The sequence below is a fragment of the Otolemur garnettii genome, unplaced genomic scaffold (genome assembly GCF_000181295.1).
Source record: "Otolemur garnettii isolate 467f Iridium unplaced genomic scaffold, OtoGar3 scaffold00087, whole genome shotgun sequence".
Classification (NCBI taxonomy): Eukaryota; Metazoa; Chordata; class Mammalia; order Primates; family Galagidae; genus Otolemur; species Otolemur garnettii.
Genome location: NW_003852482.1, coordinates 5,902,039 through 5,919,042, shown reverse-complemented (window position 1 = coordinate 5,919,042; position 17,004 = coordinate 5,902,039). Strand labels below are relative to the sequence as shown.

The window sequence follows — 17,004 nt, the reverse complement described above, 5'->3', positions numbered from 1 at the left end:
GACACACTTTAGAGACTGTGCGGCTAGGTAGTGAGTGGCAGCTCCAGGCCCTGGTGCTCCTGTGTATGAACTCACTTCTAGGGCACATGTGGTTCTAGTCCATTTGAATGCTTCTGGCGCAAGAGACCTGTGAGAGAAAGTTCTAGAGAGGAGCTGATGTAGTAACGTTTATTCCACTCAGGCAGAACTACCCCAGCAGCAGCAGCAGCTCTGGGGACTGAAACAAATGACCCTCCTCTGCCCTGAGGCCTGCCTGTGAGAGGGTCCCTGAGAAGGGGCACAGGGCCAGTCGGAAACAGCCCTCACCTCACTAGCACACGCAGCATGCAGTACAGACCCAGCCTCAGACAGCTTTCATCTGTTTTATTTTTTTCCGTATAAAAGTTACACATTTGAAATGTCTGCAGGAAGATGCTACCATTGGCTTGGTTAGTTGGGGATATATTACAATGGGACGCTGTGTCGTGGGCAGTCAGCACGTGCCTGCCCCCTGCCTGGCTCCACCCTTACTGTGGGTGAGAACTGGACTGAATCCTCCACCTGTCTGAAGAGGACTCCCACGACCACCCCCCTCAGCCCCTGGCAGCAGGCCAAAGTTACAGCCAGCTTGCAGCTCTGAGCGCAAGACTTGCAGTGACCAGAGCTGGGGGGACCCCCATCAGCCAATAAGTTAAAGACACACATTGTACCTCACCATCCTCACTCAAGGGGTCACCTGGCACTGTCCACCTGCTGCCTGGACCCTTCTGCTCATACCCCCAGGATCCCAGGAAGATGCTTGGGCACTCTGGGGATGGGCACGGGGTTCTATTCCGAATTCAGGGAAGGTGAAGGGAGCCCCCATCCCTTTGCCCAGCTCATGCCTGAAAACAAGAGGGGGGGAGCCACTGACCCAGACACAGGTCCGCTCCTGCTGCTGGGGGCGCAGGCTGGGTTTCTGGTTCGTGCCACAGAGGGGACTCTGTGGGGCTCTCATGGTATGGGAAGAATTTCAGTTCACACAACCCCAGGGCCAGTGTGCACAGCGGCCCTCACGCAAAGCAGCATTCAGTAGAACTGGGCGAGGGAGGGAGCAGAGGGGCAAAGATGCAATGAAGGGGCTTAAAGAAGGGGAACAAACTAAAAACCCAACCCACACACACAACACTGTTAATAACCAGCGGCTACACACGCGCGCCTTAAATAATGAGGTGGCAGGTCCCTGCTGCCGGCAGGGCTGCTGACAGAGGGTGTCCTCCCTCTATGTATGTACAGGACAAACAGAAAAGAGGAAAAAGCAGCCCTGATTTTCTTCTTGATAAATGCTGCTGAAGACTCATGAAGGACTCAGAGTGACATAGTAGTTTAAAAAATCTAAATAATCAATGTATGTTGTTTTCTACCTTCTTCCTTTGTTCTTTTGAAACCAGGCTGAGTAAGCACAGTTAGATCCTGGGGATCATTCGCCTGGGGTTCACATGCCCAGTAGAAGTAAGGGCTTGTGATGCAAAACAAGCCCGGGCAGGGAGGGGTGCCCCTCCAGGGCCAGGCAGGCCTCAGGAGGTTCCAGTGGGCACCTGTTTGCTGAACAGCTCTGCAAACCTTGCCCCAGATTGTCAACCTCAGCAGGGAGGATGGTTTTTGAGGAGGAGGATGGAGAAGTACCTGCTTCCAAAGACACTTTGAGTAGAAGAAAGCGCCTGTGCTGCTCAGCCTCAGGAGCACCTCTGTAGCTAAGCCCCTATCCTGCCTGCTGGGCCTCTCAGGAACATCTGCCCTTTCCAGGGGACACTGACAGCACCAGCAGAAAGGTCTTAAGAGCCAGAGGAGGTGCCTGGCCAGGCCCCAGGATGGGCACAGTAGGAGGGAAGCTGGAGACTGGGGAGGCAGGAGATAAGGTTTAAGGCACACAGCAAATGACAGGGCAGGGCCACTGGCCTCTCCCAGACAAAACAGCTCCTCCATCCCCCTCTGAGTCAGCCCCCCACCAGTTCAGCTCTGGCGCCACTTTAGATAAGGTTAAACTCCGACTCCCAGCAACAACTGTCTCTAACCATGTCCCTTCCTCCCTCCACACTCCTCTTCCAGCTCCCCAGAGCACCAGGTGGTGTGGGGAGGGGCTTGGCAACTGGGGTGGGGGGTGATGGGGCAACAAGGGAGGCCCTGTGGGCACCAGTACCATGACCAGGAGTGTTAGCCACAGGACGACTGAGGTGCCTGCTGTACCTTCCTGGGCCAGATGAACGACTCACTCTAGCCTCCACATCTAAGAAGCAGGAAATGGAAAGTGAAAGGGGCCTACAGCAACCCAGAGGCCCTTAGGCCTCAACTCCTTTGCCATTTCAGAAGATTCAGAAACCCTAGAGCTTAGGGAGTGGAAGAGCCTACCATTCCTTAGTTTGCTGATGACATCCCTGCTGCTCCCAGGCTGCAGGGGAGTGGGTGGGACAGAAGATGAGAAGGGAAAAGATAGGAGTGAAAGCAAAAAAAAAAAAAAAAACCCCACCCAGGAGACCATGGCCATCAGCAACAGGCCTGCCTCTGGCTCCACGCACTGGGGTCTGCTCCCTGGGGAGGGAGGCAGGAAGCTGCTGGCAGGAATGCCAGCTCGGCCAGGCCTTGTGGCTGAGGGGCCGGGATTTATGCAGCTCCCGATGGGTCCCCAGTGTGGCCATTCTGTGCCCCAAGCATGCGTCTTTATCCAGAGCCTTCTCCTAGGTCTTCTCTTCCCGATCTGTTTTTCTTCTGGTTATGTTCCTGGGTTTGATTTTCAGAGAGAGTTCCCATAGGGCCTCCTCAGCCAGGTGGTCACTGAAGTCATTGAAGAAGTTTATGATGTCATCGTTTCTCCGGATGTCGTAATGCCTGTGTAGAGGACAGGGGGCAGACCATGAGGGCCAGTGTGGGCACCACATGGGCCATCCCTCACAACAAACTGATGGGCTGCTATTACTCCCTGGGACAGTGGAGGACACCAGTGCTAAGAGCCAGCACCCCAGCACACAGGGTGAGCCCGGTGACACCAGCAAGGGCTGCAGAAGCCTGGTCCCCTCCATGGTGGCCCAGGCACTCCCCCCGCCCCCCAAACTCCTGGCTCAGGCAGGCCCAGGTTTGCCGGCTTTCTTCTCACAGCAAGGTGGGTGCCTGCTGCCTGGTGTGTGCGATGGAAGGACAAGCTGGTGGCATCACTGGGCTTAACCCCAGGGCCAGGCATGGACTTTCTCATGTCATTCTGATAAAAACAGACCAACAGATGGAGGGGAGGGTCATTTGGTTCTCTGTGGCCTGCCCTCCGCTCAGGGCCCCTGGGGTCTCTCCTGGCATCTGGGAGGGCTCAGACCCACCCGCCTGGCAGAGGCACTCACGCCTGCTGGAAGCACCGCATGCTGTCCAGGATGTTGAACTGCTGCCATCGCTTGGAGAAGTTCACCTTCCCATCGATATAGTCTGGGTTTCCCAGGTGGACGAAGGTCAGGTCCTGCAGGATCAGCCCCCTGGGAGGACAGTAAGAAGCCCTGTCACTGTGGTGGAGAGCAACTCCCAAGGCAGCCAGTTCACCCAGAGGCCAGTGCCTGATAGTGACGCTGGCTGCGCAGCTGCCAAAACCTCGAAGCCAACTGAAGATGACTCTGGATGTCTGTTTTCTCTGGAGCCACTTCCCGCCTTGCCATCTCTGGATCCCTCGGAAGCCAGCTCAGGGCCCGGACATCCCACCCAAGCCTGCCAGTGAGCCGTGTGCAGCAGCACGTGAGCAGAACTGTTGGTTGCTGGTGTTGATAATGAACAGGGAAAAAACCCAAACCAAACCCCAAATACGGGGGGTGGAGACCCTGTGTTAACAGATGCTTCTGAATACGGAGGCCCTAATACCACAGGAGAGAAGATGGGGGACTCAGGGAGGACTCGCTGCAGGGCCCCGAGGTGGGTCTGTGAGGGGAAAGCTTGAGGTACTGAGTGAGGGCAGGAAGGCAGAAGGTGAGACTGTGGGATTTCTGTCCCTGCAGGCGAAGGCCATGAGGGCAGCCCCAACCCGGCCCCAGGACACTGCCGAGTCTTCTGTTCTCCTTCTGGAGAGTCCCAATGTCCTCTGATGTTTTAAAGGGGTCTGATAATCAAAGAAACCTATGTGGCTTTGACTTTCCTGCATTTTCTCTTTCTATGGAACCTATTTCCTCCAGCCTACACATGTACTCAGGAAGCACTTCCTGGACTTGTTCACAAAAAGTGCTCTCAGGGGTCCTGGAATGGCCACCTGTGCAGGTGGTTCTAGATGTGGCTGGGCATGAAGGGCACGAGAATATTTGCATGATGCCATGCGGGCTGGGGCCACATGTCTGTCACCAGCGTGCCTGCATGAGCTCACTGGCAGCTACAGAATGCAACAGGAGAGGGGTTGGGAGACGGGGAAGGAGAACTTTTGTTCTTGACCCTGTCTTCTGTTATGAGGAGCATATTTTACTTTTACAGTTACAAGTGAAAAGTAAAACAGAAGCATTCATACAAATGTCAAGCTGGAAACCCTATATGAGGCTTTCTCTGAGAAAGCCTGATGTGTTTTCCCCAGAGCAGGTGAGAGGCAAAGGGCCAGGGTGCTACTCACAGGTAAGGGATGCATGGAGGCTCCACCTCTGAGAGGGCAGCCCGGTAGGCCCGGAAAGAGGACGAGCTGTCAATGAGCGTGCAGTACTCAGCCAGGCCCTGCAGGACAGGGCAGGGTTAGTGAGCATGGGAACACTGCCGGGGCAGAGCCCGGCCCTCCATGCTGCCCAACTTGTCTGTCCCCTCTGTCCACATGGACAGGGTACTCACAACATGTGAACGTGGGCTCTTGTCTCTGGCTGGGAGAGTTTAGTCTTTTTATTTTTTATTTTATTTTATTTTTTGAGACAGTCTCACTATGTTGCCCTTGGTAGAGTGCTGTGATGTCATAGCTCACAGCAACCTCAAACTGTTTGGTTTAAGTAATTCTCTTGCCTCAGCCTCCTTAGTATCTGGGACTACAGGTGCCCACCACAACGTCCAGCTATTTTTTGGTTCTAGTTCTCATTGTTGTTTGGCCAGCCCGGGCTGGATTCGAACCCACTGGTTCTGGTCTATGTGGCTGGCGCTCTAGCTGCTGAGCTACAGGCGCCAAGTCCAGTTTAGTCTTTTTTTTTTCCTACTTATACATGTGTATATTAGGTTTCCACTTTTGCCTTCACAGAATTAAAAGGCTAAATTTAGTGACAACAACAATATTTAACATAAGGACTGAGAACAAAAATCTCATAAAGAACAAATGAAGATAAATACATTCAGAAAAGAAATCAGATGATTGTTGCAACGAAATATTAAGCAATAATAATAGTAATAATAGAATACTTTGATCAGTTAACTTCTTATTTTGTTTTTTCCAAAGTCTCAAAAAAATAGACAACTAATGTTTATAAATAAAAGTAAAAGATAATTAAAAAAAAATAGATCATGCCAAATCTTATAAACAATAGAAAAATACTGCAAAATCATTGTACTTAATCTGGATACACCTGCTGTTAAAATTGGAGAAAATATATTATTATAAAGGGGAAATTACAAACATATTTCACTTATAAATGAGGATGCAACATGATAAATAACATACTAACATGTTGAATTAAAAATTAATGTTTAAGTAATATACTTTGGTTAAAATTAAATACAATTTACATGAGAATTAGTCACTATTTTCTTTTCTTTTTCTTTTGCAGTTTTTGGCTGGGGACGGGTTTGAACCCACCACCTCTGGTATATGGAGTTGGTGCCCTACTCATTGAGCCACAGGCACTGCCCAATTAGTCATTCTTTTCTTTTTTTTTCCTTGCCCACACCCTCTCCTTCCTTTTCTGTCTAGTCTCCCCTGCCCCACTGTGACATTAACTGCAATTTAGTCTTTTTAAATCAGCCAAACCCCAGTCACAGGGAAACTGCAAGCCCATCACACCACAGGGCTTGTATTTGGTAAAGTTAGCCCTGAGCACCCATTTCCCACTGTGTGTGGGACCCTGGAAGACAGGGCGCCTGCTCCTAAAACATGCACTGAACCAAGTCGCCCCTTCTCAGAGCTGCCTTTGCTCTCACCACAACTCAGGTGCAATCAGGGATGGATTGTGACCTCCAGCTCCATCAGGGCTGAGCTGCTTCTCATCCCTGAACTCCAACTCCTGGTGAGGAATTGGAATCTTTTTGTGAGGTTCTTGCCTGGGAAATTCAGCCATCCCTGCTCCTGGCTCAGAATGCTCTTATCTTGTCTCATACTGAAGTGTCACCTCCTCTAGGAAGCCTCCCTAACTCCTCAGGCCCTCTCAGGTGTTCTTGTGTCACTGGACTGAATCTCCTGCAACATTGTTCCATAATTGTCCCTTTACTTACACTGAGAGGCCCCCCAGGTGACCTGGCTGACACTCAAAGCTGTGTGTGGGCTTTGGTGCCCTTCTCAAGAACATTTCTTCACACAAGGATAAAGGTTCAACTCCAGGTCAGGTGTAGAGGCTCATGCCTGTAATGCTAGCACTTTGGGAGGCTGAAGCGGGAGGATTACTAGAGGCCAGGAGTTCCAGACCAGCCGGAACAACACAGTGAGACCCTCTTTTTTTTTTTTTTTGCAGTTTTTGGCTGGGGCTGGGCTTAAACCTGCCACCCCCAGTATATGGGGCTGGCGCCCTACTCCTTGAGCCACAGGTGCCACCCGTAAGACCCTCATCTTTATAAAAAATATAAAAATTAGTCAGGTGTGGTGGCACATGCCTATAGTCTCAGCTAGTAGGGAGGCTGAGGCAGAAGGAACCCCCAAGTGCAGGAGTTTGAGAATTTGAAGTTGCAGTGAGTTATAATGCCACTGCACTCTAGCCTAGGCAATGGAACAAGATCCTATAACAAAATCCCCCCCCAAAGATTCCAGTTTCTCACCGGGCCCCTTGAGGCCCTCCTCACCTACAGCTGGCCCCCTTCTCCTAATGTGGCCATCCTAGACTTGGCCCTGATCCCTGAGGACACCACCCCCCTGCCCCCAGGCTGTCCTGGGCTCTGTCCTCTTGGATGGAAATTTTCTTCCCTTCTTAGGAAGCTCCTCCTCCCTGTAGTGGTGGCATGTAGGACATTTCCTCCAGACTGGCACACTGGTCTAGTAGCTTGCCCCTCAGCCCATCTGTCTTCTTTAAGCACCCACCCTGCAGAAACCCACACAATAGGATGTCAGCTGCTCCCAGAATGGCCTATTCAGAAGGATGGGCCAAGGAAGGACCAAGATGAAGCTGGGACCCAGGAATAGGCTTGGGGGGCCAATAGGATGCCATGACACGACAGCCTCAGAACCAACCTTGAAGCCCCCTAGGACATGGTGAGTGGAGATCAGAGAAGGAAGCTGAGGCAGGTTGGGCAGTTGTCCTGGCCACACCACAGGTTGGTGGCAGAGCAGGCACCTGAGCTCCAGCACCCACACCAGTCTAAGCACATTCTGCCACAGCCATCGGCCAAGGGTTGGCTTCCTTCCTACTCATGTCACGAAGGCCACTTACCTCTGAGGTCTGTTTCTGCCACTCCAGCCTGCGGATGGGTGCTGAGTCCAGTGCCGAGAGGATGGCCAGGTAGGAGTTGAAGTTATTCAGTTTCCGTAAGTGCTGTGGAGAGAGGTGCAGCTGCTGAGAGCAGGTGGCAGGGAGCAGGTTCCAGGCCCCCCACAGGGATTGCAGGGGGTGCTCTGGGCAAGGCTCAGTCTCTGTTACCTTCATGATCTTGATGAACTTCAAGAGCAGCCGTTCCCTGTCCTGAGCCTTTTCCTGTAACATGATTATTGACCGCACCCTGCATGGACCAAGGGAAAAAGAGGAAACAGCTGAGCTGACCCCTGTTCCTACAGGCCCCAGGTGGTCCTGCTGGAGAGGGGACCCGCACCTCCCCCACACCAGCATACCTGGTGAATACCTAGGGCTTGTGAGGCCCTTGTCTCTGCTCTCAAGGAGCTCATAGCACCCCAGGGACAGAGACAAGAAACAAAGAAAACACCACCAACAGGGCCCTCTGATTTGTAGGTGGAGGAGGACTTGATCCTCGGGAGGATCAAGGCAGAGCCTTTCCCAGCAAGTGCCACCTGAGCACCACTGGGGCTGGGACAGTTCTTCACATGTGCTCAGGATTAACTTGGGAAGACCAGCTGGTTCTTGATGTAGAGGCCACTTTTGCCAGCCAGTCTCACTTGTGCCATGTACAGTACCAGTCTCAGCACGTGTGCCTTGCTCTGTTTGATGCTGAGATGCTGTGGGCACCTAGAGTCACATCTCAAAGAACCAAAAGTTCTGACTTCTGAATTATAAACACACTGTCAGGATTTATTTTGCTGTAAGAATTAAAGGCTAACAGAGCCCATTCTTTTGCTAACTGTTCCATCTGGCATAGTCAGTGTGCACAGTGCCCCAGCAACCCCCGACTGGCTATGGCAGACATGACTAATCGATCCTGCACTCATTCCTGCTGAGCCTCTGCAATCAGCCCTCTGGGGGCCACTTCCAATGAGCCCCATCCTGTCCCTGCCCTTGTTCATGGTGAGTGCCCACAAGGCTCCCAAAGGACTAGAAGCAGCAGTTCCTCCTTGTCCCTCAAGCTCTTTGAAAAGGAAAACACCACACTCACTGAGTGTGCCACCATCTAGAGCCACATGGCTTGGTGCTGTGGCCCCTGCTTACCAGTAGGACATGTTGTTGAAGTGCTCTGTGAACTGGGTCAAGTTGGGGCTCTTCTCCTCATTCTGCTCTTTTGCCCAAAGCAAAACCTCAGGAATCTGCAAAAGGAAAGACACTGACTAGAGGTGGAGCCTGGGCTGTCCCATGGTGGGGCAGGTGGGGGGGTCTCCCATTCAGAGACAACCAGCAGTGGCTCCCTGGGCCCCAGCCCCACCCCATACCACACCTCTATTTTATAGAAGAGTTCAGCATCCAGCAGGGTCAGCTGTTCAGCTATTTCATGGCTGTGAAAATCATGCAAGGTCCCTGGCCTAGAAGACAGAGGTCAGAGAAGAGCTGTCAGGGGTGGGACAGTGGTCAGTGAGCTGAGCAGGTTCTGGGTGCACTGCCAGAGCGCAGAGGCCACAGGACCAGCCTCTCCTTGGGTCCCTCTGGGCCACATGTTTTCCCCCAGGATGGTGCTGTCTGCCCTGCCCTCCTGCCTCCGCTGGGCATGTTCAGTGTTTCCCGTTAGCTCAAGGACAGTTTAGAGGCCTGAACTGTCACAGCCCAGCCCCACTTCCAGGTGGCCAGTGAGAATGAGATGGTGCCTTCTTTTTTTTTTTTTTTTTTTTTGAGACAGAGCCTCAAGCTGTCCCCCTGGGTAGAGTGCCGTGGCATTACAGCTCATAGCAACCTCCAACTCCTGGGCTCAAGCGAGTCTCCTGCCTCTGCCTCCCAAGTAGCTGGGACCACAGGCGCCCGCCACAACACCTGGCTATCTTTTGGTTGCAGCCATCATTGTTGTTTGGGCCCGGGCTGGGGATTTGAACCCGCCACCTTAGGTGTACGTGGCTGGTGCCTTAGCCGGTTGAGCTATAGGCGCTGAGCCGGGATGGTGCCTTCTAAGTGAAGGCTAAACACTCACGAGGAAGGAGCCCAGGAATCCACAGATACCTGCAGTAGGAACTGAAATCACCTCTGGGCTGGGGAGGGGTAGGCAGCAGCCTGGAGGCACGTTAGTGTGGGAAGGGACACCTTCCTCTACTTCTGTCCTCTGATGCCCCATGTGCCCTACATTTTGGTGACAAGGCAACTCAGCACCCAACACACATCTCCTAGAGAAGAAGCCTAGTCACAGGGGACCCACGGGGCTGTCCTGGAGGCACCGGGGCTGTCCAGGGCCTTGGCAGAACCAGGATGTGAGGCTGTGGGGCGTCAGGGGGAAGATAACCTGAGGAAAGTGCCACAGTGAAGTGGCTCTGGGCACAGCTCTTGGCAGAAGTGGTGGAGGCTGGGGAAGCTGCTCCTTACCTGGCTGCCACCCCCCTGGCTGCCAGGGGCTGGTCGGAGTTGGCACACCTGAGCAGCTTCTTCTGGTCCACCTTGTCCAGGATGTTCTTACGGAGCACACGAGCCAGGCTGAGCTCTCCACTGCACACCAGGCGGAAGACCAGCTCCATCAGCAGCCTCAAGATGTCCTCTGTCAGCTCCACGAGGCTAAGGGCCAAGGAGCAGGTGAGGGAGGAGCAAGGCCCTGGGAGATCTGGAGTCCACCTCCAGACACCAAGGGCCCGGGGCAGTGATCAGTGAGCATGCACCCTCAGAAGAGCTGGGTGTGGTCTCAGTGGCAGCACACACCTGCTGATCACACTTGATGGTGCTGGACAAGAGCCAGGGACTATGCTGGGAATGTGGGATTTGTCTCTGGGACTGGGTTCCAGAGAGAAATCCCACACAAATCCTACCCTGGGGGAAGCTCATGAACCAACCCCCTTGAGAACCGTCCACAGCATGGCCATTTCCCAATTGTGTAGGCCCTGACTGTGGCCGTCACCCCCAGGAGAAGGTAGGGACTCCATTTGTTCCTTTTCACCTCTTGCTCTCCACACCCAGCAAAGAGCTGTTTGATGGATATTTTTCTTTCTTTTCTTTTCTTTTTTTTTTTTTTTCTGTAGAGACAGAGACTCACTTTGTCATCCTTGGTAAAGTGCCGTGGTGTTACACTGCTCACAGCAACCTCCAACTCCTGGGCTTAGGCGATTGTCTTGCCTTAGCCTCCAGAGTAGCTGGGACTACAAGTACCTGCCACAATGCCTGGCTGTCGTTTTTTTGTTGCAGTTTTGCCGGGGCCGGGTTTGAACCTGCCACTGTCGGTATATGGGGTTGGCGTCCTACACACTGAGCACAGGTGCTATCCTGACAGATATTTCTTAAATCAATGAAAATGGCAAGTGATGTGTCAGAGAATCAGCCAGCCACAGAAATGCAGTGGTGGCTGAGAGCACAGCCGGGGGGTGGGGGTGGGGTGGGGGGGCGCGACAGGTCCTTAGACACTGGCAGGAGGGATGGTTCTGGGTGGTGCAGGCTCCTCTCCTGAGGGAAATTCAGGGCCTGGGCTGGGGCTGGAGAGGTACCTCATCCTGGCCTATGGGGCAGATCATTCTCTCAAAGGGCGCTGGTAAAACAGGCAGGAGCCAGCCCTGACCAGAGCTCTGCGCTCAGCCAGAGCACACCCCTGGGAAAGGCAGGAGGGCGAGCCCCCCGAGGCTCACCCAGCACTCACCAGAGCTCGTCCACCACCCGGACCAGCACAAAGAACGTGTTCTTGCTGACGCGCTTCTTGAACGTGTCCGCGAAGGGAGAGAACTTCTCGTATGTAGACCGCGGGTTAAAGAGATAGCCACGTTGGGGTGGGGGATGTAAGTGGGGGACTGCTTCTAGCTTCCATTTACTGAGTGTTTACCATGTGCCAGGGACCCTGCAGTGAAGCATTAGCGTCCGGAAACACAGGCACAATGCTTGTGCAAAGTGGCAGAGCTGCAAAGCCAAGGCTGGAGCCTGAGTGCCAACCTAGGGACTGTCCTGCTTCCCTGCTCCCCTGCAGGATGCCCTGCTGAGCCTCAGGGAGAGAAGGTGGTCCCAAACCCAAGGCCCCTGGGAGACATGCAAGCCTACGGTAGTGTCTCTCTCCGCTTTCTGTGAGCTTCCACCAGAGACTGCCTCTCTGGGTTATGCGGCAGCTGTAGCTTCAACAACCTCCCAGGCAGTTCTTGCTTTTCTTTCTTTTTTTTTTTTTTTTTTGGCTCTTTCTTTTCTGATACCAGGCAAGGTATCAGCAGCACACTCCAGACTGCTCCTCGTCCCCACGGTGGCCTTCAAACCCTCAGCCAGCTCTCATTTGTATCTGAAGTTGGAGGTAGTGGTTTCCTGCCTTGCTTTCCTGCTTGCCATTGACTCTCTAGACCCTCACTGACTCCGTCCTGCCTGCTTTCCAGTGACCCATGAGCTTCCACATCCTGGGGTTGCAATGGAGTGTCACTGTAGAGGTAGCCTGCTGGGCATGGGGGTTTGCCAGCCAAACAGGTCCAGAGCTTGATGCCATGAATGTGCCTGAAGTGGCCAAGCAGGACAGAGGCTGGGAGGCTGAGAGCCTGAGCACTGGAGGCTGAGGTGGGGGGTGCTCCCACCAAGCAGCCACATGGGTCATCAGATCCTTCATCCCTTGGTTTACTCAATTGCATGCGGCAGTCTTACTGTTGCTGTCACACGTGCCTGACTAGTAAGTTCTCAATGTGCAAGTGACTGTCATTTGCTGAGCCAGGTCTATGAACAGTGCTATGAATGACAGAACGTGTCAGGGTACGTGAGTCCTGCCTGTGGGAAATGTTCATACCTGTCTTGACATGCAGGCATTCTAAGGGCCACAGCTAGGAGGTCTGAGTGAGGAAGGATGGGGTGGGTGGGTGGTGGGTGGGCCCTCAGGGCAGCAGGCAGGGGAGGGAGAGGCTGCAAGACCGTACTGGCGGCAGCTGCCAGCAGATGGCGGTCACGGGCTGCCCTCCTGACACAGTTGCTGCAGGTGAGCTCTAGAGCACCAGCAGGGGCGGACTTGAAGAGGCACCAGGCAACAAAAGTGGCTCCTTCCACGCCTCTGGGGGCTTGCCTGGCCACTATTGCACAGAGTGACATTTACCAAGGGTGGCTTCTGGGGCTGCATGGTAGGAGGATGCTACAGCCAGCCTGGGAAAGGATATCTGTACTGCAGCTTCTTGATGAGCTCCTCGGGCGTGATGAAGGTCCTATAGGTGGTCAGGAAGGCCTCGCAGTACAACACCAAGTCTAGAGGGAGGGGCAGCGGTGCAGAGTCAGGGCACAGGGAGCTGGGCTGGAGGGAGCCCTGCTGACAAAGCTGCCGTGGGGAGGGCTGCCCTACCTTTCCTATCTGTCTCCGTAGCATGGACCAGTAAGATGTCCCCAGATCCTCCACGGACATCTGGCCCGTCATCACCCTGTAATCAAAACAGCCAAAGAGGGCATGAGGCAGGGCATGGCCTTAAGAAAGCAAGTTAGGGATGCAAAGACAGAGAGGCTGTGCTACACGTGGTCCTGCTGGGATTCCAGGGGCGCCCCTGCAGCTTAATGCCCCCGCTTGGCCACAGGCCCAGACTGAACTGCGTCTAGGAGCTGCCCAGGCATTGTGGGCACAGGACACATCACTGCTTTGAGGACAAATCTGGGTCAGGGAAAACTGTCATTTGACTTTCCCTTGCTAACCAACCCATGAGCCAGAGGTGAGGTGGAAGTCCTCATGGGTGGAGGACAGTGGGACCCCATGGGGGGGTCGGTGGGACAATCACCTCCCAGATGCCTATGGAGGCAGTAGGACTGTATTTCTGTGTTAATATTCCCACACTGCAGCTAGCTGTCCCAAGTGTAAACCCTTTTACCCAAGCAGAAGTACAGGTCACTTAGATTCTTGCAGGCAGCTCTTCGTTAGGGGGTGTAAATGTCACAGAGACATTCAAAGACATCCAATGCCACTTACATGACCATTAACCCCCACCTGACAATTAAGGAGCAAGTCTGTTTCCAGGAGGGCAAGCAGGGCTTTAACCACCTGGCCTGGGGCTAAAAACAATTGTCACAGGGGTCCCGAAACCAGGTCCAGGACAAAGACCCCCTCACTCCGTACTCTACAGGGGCGGAACTAACCCCCAAGCCCTGCTTGCTGCAGTGCACACCCTAAGACTCCCAGTATTTTTAGAGCTTTGGTGTTTTACTCAACTCCAGGGTCTCAAGAGTGTTGCACCTGGATTTACTTCTGGAGGTAGGGGGTTATGCCTCTGACATGCTTTTCTGGAATAAATTTATGGAAAAGATTGTGAGATGTCACTTCTCTCTGCAGAAGTAGGGCAGCCCCCCCAAGGCAGCTTCTCACTTCTCTAAGCCTGGCTGTCTGAGCACCCTGACAGCCCAGGTGCAGACACACCCTGGGCCACTCCCTGCCACAGCCAGAGCTGGCTCAGCCTGGCCCAGGAGCAGGCAAAGGGCAGCATCTGTATTTTTGTCTCTGTGTGAGTAACTATCATCAGCTCAAAGCCCAGAAATGTAGTCACCTTCCTTGGGGTCGGGGCTATGTATGGAGCTGTTTCTTTGCATTTCCAGAAGTGCACAGGGAGAGGAAAGTGCTCTCGGCCCACCTTCCTCTTACTGTGACGGTTTGGGCAGTGTTCTCACCACCGAGAACAGGATGGTGCAGGATGAAGGTAGCCACAGTGTACAGGCCTGAATTTTCTTAATCAGCTGGTGTCTCCCAAGCTGAGCCTACACGGAGGCTATTTTACCAACAACATAAAACTGTCCTGCATAGGCCAGGGCTTACCACATGCAGACTCTGTGCTAGCACTCACAGATTTTATCCGCAGAACACCCTCAGGGGTCCTATCACTTGAGGCATAGAGGTTCCAGGTAACATAGCCAAGATCACTTTCCAGAAGCACTCAGAGAAGGGGACAGTGCACTTCCCCTGGTACTCACCCCTTTGGGAGCCCAGAGCTGGGCACTGAGAGACTTGGTCTCCATGCCTGGCTTAGACCTCTCTGCTTACGACACCTCAAGGTCACACTCTGCTTGACCTTCCTTGCTCTCCCTCCTTGGGAGTCCTCACCTCTTGCTTCAGTGTCAGTCTGGCCATAATCTCGCTGTGGTCAATGAGGGACAGCTCATCCACCTCCTCCTCTGACTCAGCCGACTCCAGAGCATCTGGTGAGTTTGGAGCCCTGGAGGCAGAAGTGGTTTGTGTTGCAAATATCCAACAGACCCCTGAGCTCCCTGGTGCCCAGAGGCTGAGACAGTGGCAGCCCATGCACAGGTGTCAGACCGCTCCCTGGGTGGCAACCCTGCTGCCATGCATTGGATCAGCAGCTTGCTACTGCTCAGCCAGGTAACCTGGGGACTCTTTCTGCACTCTCTGGATGCCCAATCTGTACATGGAAGGGATTCTGCTGGGAGATTAAGAAGGCTACACCCAGCTGTATGAGCATATGAGTGATGGTCTCAGCCATACTCTAAAGCCCACCATGTACCCTATCAGCACTAAAGAAGAGAAGGAGCAAATGGGCAAGTAGTTGGGGAGACAGCAGTATGGGTCAATACTGCTCCCACCCCTGTCTTCTCTAAGGGCCAACTTGTCACCAGACCTTTTGCCTGGCATTGAGAAAAAGCCACAAGCCAGGCATACGGGACCCAGTGTCCTCAGGGGTTCAGTCTAATAGGAGATGGACTATAAAACAAGTGGTCATGGCAGCACAAAAGGGGGTGAGCGTGACCTGAAATCAGCCCTTGGGGAGGCTGGGAACGAGGGTAGTTTGAGGTCAGGAGTTTGAGACCTGCCTGAGCAGAAGCAAGACCCTCGTCTCTATAAAACAAACAAACAAACAATAACCCAGAAAAATCAGCAGGGCACAGCGGGTTCATACTCATAGCCTCAGCTACTCGGGAGGCTAAGGCAGGACTGCTTGAGCCTAGGAGTGTGAGGTTCCAGTGAGTGATGGTGATGCCACTGCACTCTAGCCTAGGCAGCAAAGCAAGACTCTGTCTCAAAAAAACAAAAGCAAAAAGAAGGGGAGCACAGAGGGTAGGAAGAACACTGTAGGGGCCTCAGCTAAAAGGTCAGGGAGGCCCTGAGGATGGGACAGGTGAGCTGATCCTGGAAGCAGGGGAGGACATTCCCCACAGATGGGCACTGGGGCAGCCAGGCGTGTCCAAAATGAGGCTTACCACCTACGGTGCTCTAGCAGGGCCTATAGATGCCTGACTTTCCCTGGCATCTTCTATGTTCCCCTGCTTTCTCCTGGCTGGCCTTGTGGTCACAGGTCACTTTTTTTAAGAGGCAGGGTCTCGCTATGTTGCCCAGGCTGGACCCAAACTCCTGCCTCAGCCTCTCAAGTAGCTGAGACTACAGGTGTGTGCCATGGGTCACATTTTTAACCCTAAGAATCTGAAATGCAAAATATGTGCCTTTAGTGAGAGAAGGTGAATGGGTCAGGGGCACCCTCCCCACGTCTTGGGAACAACCACTCTGCTCTATTTTTGTCAGTGTCCAGCGGTGGTGTGGCCTGGGTGGAAGGAGACCACCCACTGACTGCTTCTAACCAGTCAATGTGTTCAAGTGTCTTTTTCACAGGGACAAGCTGGAACTCTGAAAAATGAAACTTTTGGGTCCAATGACACAACCTGTGAGCCGTTTTTGCTTGGTGCACACCCTGCTGTCCTTAGGTGTTATACTGGGAAACACTCCACTCCCAGCTTAACATGTGGGGAGGCCTTGGGTGGGGCCGTAGAGCCACACAGCCTTAATGTGGACAATAACACAGAGTAGCCGTGAGCAGGCTGGGCAGGCAGCCCTCCACCAGGGCCCCTTGGGGGTGATTTCTCATCTTTCTTTCTCTTGCTCTGTTCATGCTAAGACCTGACAATGATAAGCAAGCATCGCCTTGCTCTGCTAAGATTACCCAGGATTCCAGAAGGAGCTGGACCATGACCTAAAGAGGGAGGAAAGACTGGAACATTTCCTAGGGAAGGTGAGGTCACTATCAAGGTGAAGTCAGCATGAAGTTGCAGGGATTGCCAATTTGCAGCCCAAACCTTGTATTTTGTAAGGGTATACGGGGGATGTTTTTTCCTGAAACAGAGTCACGCTCTGTTGTCCAGGGTGGAGTGTTGCAACATGATCATAAGTCACTGCAGCCTCAAACTCTTGGGCTCAAGCGATCTTCCCTAGTAGTTAAGGCTACAGGCATAGGCTACCATGCTGGCTAATTTTTAAATTTTTGGTGGAGATGGAGTCTTGCTATGCTGCCCAGGTTGGTCTTGAACTTCTGGTCTCACGTGATCCTCCCACCTTGACCTCCTAAAGTGCTGCGTTTACAGGCATGAACCACTGATTGCCGGCCATACTGGGAAAGTTTACTGCATATTTCTATACCTGGTCAGGTGTGGCTATGCTAATATTGAAAAATATTATAAAAGAGTAAAGAAGCATAATGACTGAGTGCTATGGATAACTCCC

General features: G+C 53.1%; 1 protein-coding gene across 1 annotated transcript in view; it reads right to left on the bottom strand.

The window, feature by feature from the left end:
* Positions 1-348: 348 nt before the first annotated feature.
* RAPGEF1 (Rap guanine nucleotide exchange factor 1) overlaps positions 349-17,004 on the bottom strand; it is a 39,679-nt gene continuing 23,023 nt past the window's right edge. The window contains exons 6-17 of the mRNA XM_023516137.1: positions 14,602-14,713; positions 12,868-12,943; positions 12,689-12,773; positions 11,218-11,310; positions 9,966-10,151; positions 8,899-8,983; positions 8,676-8,770; positions 7,719-7,797; positions 7,512-7,613; positions 4,580-4,677; positions 3,345-3,473; positions 349-2,844 (exon numbers count right to left, since the gene is read on the bottom strand). Of these exons, the coding sequence (XP_023371905.1) occupies positions 2,694-2,844; positions 3,345-3,473; positions 4,580-4,677; positions 7,512-7,613; positions 7,719-7,797; positions 8,676-8,770; positions 8,899-8,983; positions 9,966-10,151; positions 11,218-11,310; positions 12,689-12,773; positions 12,868-12,943; positions 14,602-14,713 (1,291 nt within the window). The 3' untranslated portion in view covers positions 349-2,693. The remainder of the gene's footprint in view (positions 2,845-3,344; positions 3,474-4,579; positions 4,678-7,511; positions 7,614-7,718; positions 7,798-8,675; positions 8,771-8,898; positions 8,984-9,965; positions 10,152-11,217; positions 11,311-12,688; positions 12,774-12,867; positions 12,944-14,601; positions 14,714-17,004) is intronic.